Genomic DNA, 8,685 nt, shown 5'->3' with positions numbered 1-8,685 from the left:
AATAATGGGGAACCTCAAACTCCTCTCAGAAATAGATAAATCTCACCACAAAATTTGCAAAAAAGGAAATTAAGAAGGTGAACTTAGATAAGAAAGACCTCTGGAGAAAACTGAATAGGTATAGAAAAGAATATATCTTTGTTTTTCAGGAGAATATGGCAGGTATATCAAAATTGACCTTATATGAGGGTATAAAAACCTTGTAATCAAATGCAAGAAGTCAGAAATAATACATACTTTTTAGATCATGATAAAATAAAAATTATGTGTATAATGGGACATGAGAAGATAAACCAAAAATTAATTGAAAACAAAATAAATTAATTTTAAAGAATGAATGGATCAAACAACAAATCATAGAAACAATCATTTCATTCAAGGAAATTATAACAAGAAGACATCACAATAAAATTTATGAGATTCAGTAAAAGCAGTCTTTAGGGGAAATTTTATATCTCTAAATGCTTATGTGAATAAAATAGAGAAGGAGGATATCAGTGAATTGGGTATGCAACTAATTATCCTAGGAAAAAGAACAGAGTAAAGATAACCAATTAAATAACAAATGAGAAATTCTGAAAATCATGGGAGAGATTAATAAAATTGAAAGCAAGAAAACCATTGAACTGTGTTGGTTTTATGAAAAATAATGTTAGATTTTATCCTGATAAAAAAGAAAAGCAAATTAGCAGGATCAAAAATGAAAAGAGCAAACTCATCCTCAATGAGGAGGAAATTAAAGAGATAATTCTGAGTGATTTTGCCCAATTTTATGAATAAATTTGATAATCTGAGTGAAATGGATAAATATTTGCAAAAACAGACACTTCTCAAATTAACAGAAGAGGAATACTTAAATAACTCCACTTCAGTAAAAGAAACTGAAGAAATCTAATTGATAAACTCCCTAAGAAAAATCTCCAGATCCAGACAGATTCACAAGTGAATTCTATCAATCATTTAAGAAAGAATTCATTCTAATTCTACATAAACTATTAAAAATAGGAGGAATTCTGCCAAATTCCCTTTATTACACCAATAAAGGACTGAAGTATCTGAGAAGAAGCAAAGCAAAACACCCAAGAAGAACCAAAGAAAATTATAGAACAATCTCCCTAATAAACATTGATTCAAAAACTCTTAATTAAAACTTTAGCCAAGAGATTATAGCAAGTTATTACTAGGATAATACACTATAATCAGATAGGATCTATTTATTTATTTATTTGTTTGTTTGTCTGTTTATTTATTTATTTATTTTTAGGGTTTTTTTGGAAGACAAATGGGGTTAAGTGGCTTGCCCATGGCAACACAGCTAGGTAATTATTAAGTGTCTGAGACCGGAATTGAACTCAGGTACTCCTGACTCCAGGGCTGGGGCTTTATCCACTACACCACCTAGCTGCCCCATCAGACAGGATTTATATCAAGTTGAAAGGGGTGTTTCAGTATTAGAAAATACTCAACATAATTACTTTCACTCTTTGCAGATGATATTATTGTATACTTAGAGAACCTGAGAAAATCATCTAAAATACTCGTTGGAACAATTAGCAAATTCAGCAAAGGGGCAAGATATAAAATAAATCTGCATAAATATTTAGCATTCCTCTCTATATACAATACATTTTCTGTTCAGCTATTAGTTGTTTCATAAGGAAAGTTTCAAAGTTCCCAATTTCATTGAATGGCCAACTTTTCCCCTGAACATGTTCAGTTTTTCTGGGTGGTTGTAATTCAAAGTCTTTTGCCTTTCAGATTATCATATTTCAAACTCTCTGAGTCCATCATGTAGAAACTGCTAAATCTTGTGCTTTCCTGACAGTTGCTCCACAATGTTTGAATTGATTTTTTCCTTCCTACTTGTAATATTTTCTTTATGATTAAATTCTGTTATAATATTGCTGGCAGCTTTAACTTTGGGATCTCTTTCAGGAGGTAATCAGGGGATCCTTTCAATTTGCTTCTAGATATCAGTATTGTTTTTCTGGAGAATTTCTTGAAAAATGAAATCTAGGTTCTTTTTTTAACTCATGTCTTTCAGTTAGTCCACTAATTTTTAATTTATCTGCACCCATTGTCCAGCTCAGTTATTTTCCTGTGAGATATTTCACATTTTCTTCAAATTTTTTCATTCTTTTGATTTTGTTTTATTTTTTCTTGATTTCTCACAAAGTCATCAGTTTCTCTTAGCTCCATTCTATTTTTTAAGGAATTATTTTCTTCAGAGAAAATTCATATCTCCTTTTCAATCTGCCCAATTCTTTTTTTAAGGCATTCTTCTCCTTGTCCTTTTGTAATTTTTTGCCTATTTGATTAAAACTTGTTTTTAAAATGTTATTTTCTTCATTATTTTTAGTATCTCCTTCACCAAGCTGCTTACTTGGTTTTCATGATTTTCCTTCATTGCTCTTATTTCTCTTCCCAATTTTTGCTTTACGTCCCTTACTTGATTTTCACAATCTTTTTTGAACTCTTCCGTAGCCTGAGATCAATTCATATTTTTGTTGATGAGTATGTATTCAGAAGTCTTGACTTTGTTATGTCCTGAATGTATAAGTATTCCATAGGACCAGAGTAATTCTCTATCATCTGATTTTTTCCCCTTCTGTTGTTTGCTCATTTTCCCAAACTATGACTTGATTTTAACACTTTCTTAAGGTGAGGGTTCTATGGTGGAAGATACAATGTCTCAGTATTTTGAGGGGTTTTGCAGCTGTTTTCTGGGACACTCCACAAGGGTTTGAAAATTATTAATTTCTCCAAGGTCTTATGTAAGGCTCTGACTGCCCCCCTGGCTTCTTCTCTAGTCTGCAGAAGGCCACCAAAACTCTTTTCTGGCCTGGAACTGTGAGGAAAGTCCCTGTTCCACTGCAGGCAGTAAGCTCTATTGTGCTTCTCCTCCTCCTTCTGGGATTGGGACCCCAGACTGTGATTTGTATTTTACTGTGGGTGAAGCAACAGTGTCTTGCCTCAGGGATAGCAATGGGATCCCTGAGATCTCTCCTGATACCCTTACCATCTGTGGGCTGTGCACTCTCAAATCAACTACCCAGTGGCTCCCTGCAAGTGTGGCTCCTCATGCCTGCCCTTGGTCTCCAATGGCCAGGGCTGTACACAAGTCTGCCACTGGATTTGGCTCCCCTCTTATCCTGGTGCAGCAGAGTTTTCCTATTGCCCTTTCCAAATTGTCCTTGGCAACTCCTGGGCTAAGAGGTCTGGAAACTGCCCGTGCTGCCATGGACCAGGTGCTCCTAATTACCAAGGTGTCCCATGGTCTATTCCTGGATGACTGTAGCTTGTTTGCTCTGTCCAGACTTCCACTGAGGACCCTTTCTAATGCCAGTATAGCTGACACATCCCATAGATCATCCAAGTTGTGTTGGGTTGCAAAATTGTTTCACTCAGATTTTTTCTGGGTTCTGCCACTCAAGAATTTGGTTAGAGCCATTATTTAAAGGAATTTGGAGGGGTTTGGGGTAGAAATCAGAAAAGTCCGTGTCTTTACTATGCCATCTTGGCTCCACCCCCTGCCATTTTTACTTTTAAAGAAGTTTTTTCATCAGTAAATTTTTCATAGTTCATCTACATGATTCTCACTTCTTTTCTTCGTTTTTTTTTCTTTTCCTCTCTTCTTTGGTTTTTAAAATATTTTTGAGAGCCTCCAAAAAGTCTTTTTAGATTTAAGGCTATTCATAAACTCCTTTGAGGCTTCACATATAGACATTTTGTCACTGCTTGTTTCTTCTGAGACTATCAGGATAGCATTTTTCTATGGTAAGCATTTTTTTTTTTAATTTTTTGCTCATTTTGATTATTGAACTCTTCTCTTGGGGTACAGTGAGTATAGTCCTAAGCCTTTTGTACTGGGCCCGGAATCTGGTTCCTGTCTTACTGCTTGTCTAGGATGTTACCTTTGTAGTAGTTTATTCCCTCTTTTGGATAGCTCTGACTGTTTTCTTGGCTAAGATTTACCTACCAAGAAGTTTGTTTCCTCCTTTATGGTAGCCTTGGCTTTTTGTTTGTGTATGGTGTTGACTTTGTTGAAATCTGTTCCTTCTTTTACGGTAGTATTTATTTTCCACTTTCAAAGGCATTGCTTATGCTTCGCTTTGTTCCCTGAATTAGGGTAACCAAACACAGTCCCTTCCGTTGCTTCAGCCTACCCAGGATTTGAACTGCTTCTTTCTGAGGACCCTAATGAATGATCAATCTTTTTGAAGGTGCTACATACAATTGATAAAACAAAAAAACCCACATTTTTCTTCACATTCCTATTCTGTTTTCTGGAGTTTTATATTATATTCTGATCATGTTCTTCCTTTATTTTTTATTTATATTTGATGAGATGCATATGGGTCTGAGTATGGCAAATTGATCTTTGACCCCATCATTATAGTTTCAATTTCTGGAAAAACAGTTTAGCAGTGTGGTTAAAGATCTTTCTACAGAACAAAGAACATCTGGGTTTAAGTCACAACCTGGACATATCTCTTTGTTAGACCTTAGACAAGTCATTTTGATTTCTCATTGATCTTTCACCTCTAATTATATAAGATGCAGATCTTTACCTTGTTCTATTTTATATAATGTACCTGAGTTTCACTATATAGTACCATTTCATTTCCTGGATGAGGAAAAATATACAATTTGCTCAGCTAGGAAATGTAGAAGCAGAAACCTCCTGATTCTGAATCCTGTGTTCTTTTCCTCAAACTATGTTGCTATTGGTGCAAGTTTGGAAGAGAGCGTGATTGAAAATCTGTCAATGAATTGAAGTTTTCTCAGTCACAGTCCCCCAGATCATGAAGATGACTCATAGTCACAATAAGAGTCCTGGTTTTCTGAAAAAGAGCAACCTCAGAGCTCCTTTTATGTCCTTGTTCCTTAGGCTGTAGATGAAAGGGTTCAACATAGGAGTGACCACAGTGTACATCACAGTGGCTGTTATGTCCTGTTCAGGTGTGTGGGTAGATGTGGGGCTGAAGTAGACTCCAATGATGGTCCCATAGAATAGAGAGACTACAGTGAGATGGGAACCACAGGTGGAGAAAGCTTTCCACTTTCCTGCAGTAGATGGAATCATCAATACAGTCACAAAAATTTGGGTGTAGGAGATAAGAATGGCAATGAAGGGAATGATAATTGTCAATGCCCCTACTGTATTAACCATCAGGTCATTGATGAAGGTGTCCGAACATGCCAACTTTAGCAGGGGACTGAGATCACAGAAAAAATGAGGAATTTCATTGTGGCCACAGAATGAAAGACTGGTTAGTAGGGCAGTGTGAACCAGGGCATCAGTAAAGGCCCACATCCAAGACACTGCTATCCAAAGGGCACAGATCTTTGGGGTCATGATCATGGAATAATGCAGTGGGGCGCAGATTGCTATATAGCGATCATAGGCCATAGCAGTGAGAAGGATACTGTCTATCCCCCCAAAGAAAAGGAAGAAGAATACTTGTGTCAGGCACCCTGCATAAGAAGTTGTTTTTATTCCAGATAAATTATTTGCCAACATCTTGGGGATTGTAGTGGAGGTGAAGCAGATGTCACCCAGAGATAAATTGCTAAGAAAGAAGTACATGGGGGTTTGGAGGCATGAGCTGCTCCTAATGACCAAAATGATGAGCAGATTCCCTAGACCTGTGATCAGGTACATAAGAAAAAACAAGTAGAACAGAAGTCTCTGCTGTTCAGGCTGGTCTGAAAGTCCCAGGAGGATGAATTCAGAGACTTCAGTCTGATTTCCTCCTTCCATGGTTCTATTGGGAAATACACATGGAATGAAGATGAAACCAGAATTTAAAGATTCAAAGATTAATGTTCTTAAGGTACATTATATCAGTTTTGTTACTTTGTTTTGTACTACTTCTCAAAGTAACATGTTGTGGTTTTAATACATTGAATCTATCTAGCATATACAAGAGGTGAACTGACCCTTACCTCTTTTGTTCAAGTAAAGTATAAACTAAAGGAAAGGGTCTGCTTAATTCTTATCCCTTTATCTTCATAGGCTAGCACAGCCTGCACATTAAAAAACAGTTTAATAAATGATTTTTATCGGATTGATTGGTTCCTTGCACTGAATCTGCATTTTTGTCAGTTGATCTGAAAGAATTCGTTGACAGGAATTGTGTTGGATTTGGAGACAAAGGACCTAGTTTTGTATCTGTTTCCAAATTTACATTCCCATGTGAACTTGGTCAAGTCACTTATCCCTTCTGGTCTTCATTTTCTTGATCTGTAAAATAAAAAGGTCAAACACAATGCCTTCTGCAATCTCTTCTGTTGCCCAATAAATGACCTCAGGAGCTTTTATTACCTCCCTTGGTTACCACAAACACTCAGTCCCACTGACAGAGAAATGAAGCAAGATTCCCTCCAAAAGACTCCTCTACTTTGAAGTGTTTGCTGATTTCTTTTATTTCTTCTTTCTAGGACAAAATATTATGAGTCTCCACTTTTTTTTCCCTTGTGAGACATCTTCATAAATAGAAGCCAAGTATTATCTTCTTCATTGTTTATTTCTTCTTCAGTCTATACCTTCTTAGTTTCTTTTGTATATTTTTGTATGGTGGGAACAATATTCTAATCTCTGCTCCCATACTTATTAGTCTAGTTTTTTTTCTGAAAAGATAGGCAAAACATCCTTGAGACTTGACTCAGGAGATTAAAAACTCACACTGCATACATTATTTTTTCATCTCCTGAATACAAAAATGTGATGAGGAGTTATAGCTGTCTCTAATTTTTAGTGGACGACTAGGAACAACTTGGGACATGGAACTTAGCTTGACTGAATCAACTTGGGATGCCCTCCATATCATTTTTTTAAAACCATGACAAATTATATCTAATTCTCTTAATTGTTGATTGTTCTACAAGTATATTGTCTTGTTTTAACATCAAGTATTAATTAGCAGCATACTGTTCTGAGTCAGGTTTCACTACCAAAAACTACTATAGCCAGATTTCTAACTTTCTCTGTCTCTCTACTTCCTCTTGATGGCTTTGATGTGATTATGTCCTTGCCACTCCCACTGATTGTTGTGGGTATAAATGATTCCACTAGAAGTAATCCAGTAATCATTACTTTACAAATTAAGCTATCTTTAGTAAGGACATTGTAACCAACATAGGCTGGATAGTACAGTAAGTAAAGTATTGAATGAATTCTATGACTTGGAATTAGAAAGAATTAAGTTTGAACCTTTTCTCAAATACTCTCTAGCTGTATGATGGGGGTAATTCACTAATTCTCTTTTATCTTGAGTTTTCTCAACTGAAATATGGGCAAAACACTAGCAACTATTTCACAATGTGGTGAGGATTAAATTAGTTAGCATAGGTAAGAAACTTTGTAAATCCTTAAAAGCTATATGAATATTATGATTGTTCTTTTCTTCTATTTTTTCTAATTTTTTCTTGTTCTTTTCTTTCTTTTTCCTGATTTTCTTCTTGCTCTCTTTTTGATCTGTACTTATTTTAATTTTTAAATTTATTTTAAATTTTCAAAATTTATTTATTTATTTTTATTCATATGCACATATATATTTTTAAGTTACAAAATTTTCTTCCAATCCCTCCCCTCAGCAATCAACATTCAGGTTAGCAGTGTACATACATATTTTGATAAACATTACAGATTAGTTATTTTTGGTGTGAGTAATTAGGATAAAGGGAAAGAGATACGTAAGAGATAATTTTTATGAAGTATTCATCAGATTTTGAAGAGATTTGTGTCTATGTATGTGTGTGTGTGTGTGTGTGTGTGTGTGTGTGTGTGTGTCTTTTGTTTTGTTTTTCTTCCTCTAAATGGGAACTTATTTTATTTTCTGTTTGTTCTTCTTGTTCTTCCCTTTTCTGGCCTTGTTCTTATTCTTGTTCTTTTGCTTAGTCTTCTTTTTTTTTGTTTTTCTTATTCTTTTTATTCTTGCTCTTCTTTTTCTTTTACTTCCTGTTAACCTTATTCTATTTCTTCATAATCATTGTCGTCATCATCATCATCATCATCATTTTCTTCTTCCTCTTCTCTTTTAAGTGATTTGAGGAATAAAGTCTGGTCTCAGAACCAGTAAAACCAGTATATAAGTCCTTCTAGTTATCCTAGGAAGATCATTCAGTATCTCATTCCTATAAGCAATTCTTTAAAATTCTAAATTTCAGGTAAGTTACTTACCTGCTTTGGTACAGAAACCTCTGCTATTTAGTTCTTTTTTTGGTAGTCTTTTTCAGTTGAATCTGACTCTTCATGACAACCTTTGGGGTTTTCTTGTTTAAGAAACCAGAGTGGTTTGTCATTTTTTAAAGTAAATTTTACAGAGGATGAAACTGAGGCAAGTTCAGTTAAGTGATTTCCAGAGTCATATGGTTAATACGTTTCTGGGGTTAAATTAGTTTTCATGATGCCAGAACTCTAAAACTGCACTATACCACCAAACAGTGCTTTAGGAGTGCTTTATTTTCATCAAATAATAGTTCATTTTGCTATTCTTTTCTGTCTATATAAGTTGAGTCAGTAGATGAGAAGAAGATATTAGTTTGTGAATATTGGATTAGGAAGATGTTTTCCTTAAATGAGATTTGGATTTCAACACCATACCTATCTCTCTCTCTCTCTCTCTCTCTTTACATATATACATATATATTTTATATATATTTACACATATATGTATATAT

At 34.9% G+C, this 8,685-nt stretch overlaps 1 protein-coding gene across 1 annotated transcript; it reads right to left on the bottom strand.

Annotated features, from left to right (window-relative positions):
• Positions 1-4,822: 4,822 nt before the first annotated feature.
• LOC141497467 (olfactory receptor 1F1-like) lies at positions 4,823-5,764 on the bottom strand. The gene has a single exon (XM_074200121.1). It carries the CDS (start codon positions 5,762-5,764, stop codon positions 4,823-4,825), a length of 942 nt encoding a protein of 313 aa, XP_074056222.1.
• Between the last annotated feature and the right edge of the window lie 2,921 nt (positions 5,765-8,685).

This window comes from Macrotis lagotis, chromosome X (assembly GCF_037893015.1).
Source record: "Macrotis lagotis isolate mMagLag1 chromosome X, bilby.v1.9.chrom.fasta, whole genome shotgun sequence".
NCBI classification, from domain to species: domain Eukaryota; kingdom Metazoa; phylum Chordata; class Mammalia; order Peramelemorphia; family Peramelidae; genus Macrotis; species Macrotis lagotis.
Note: the sequence above shows the minus strand (reverse complement) of the source record. Positions and strands in the feature narration are given on the sequence as shown.

Coding starts and splice junctions, on each gene's coding strand:
- LOC141497467 (XM_074200121.1), bottom strand. CDS start 5,764: ATGGAAGGAGGAAATCAGACTGAAGTCTCTGAATTCATCCTCCTGGGA.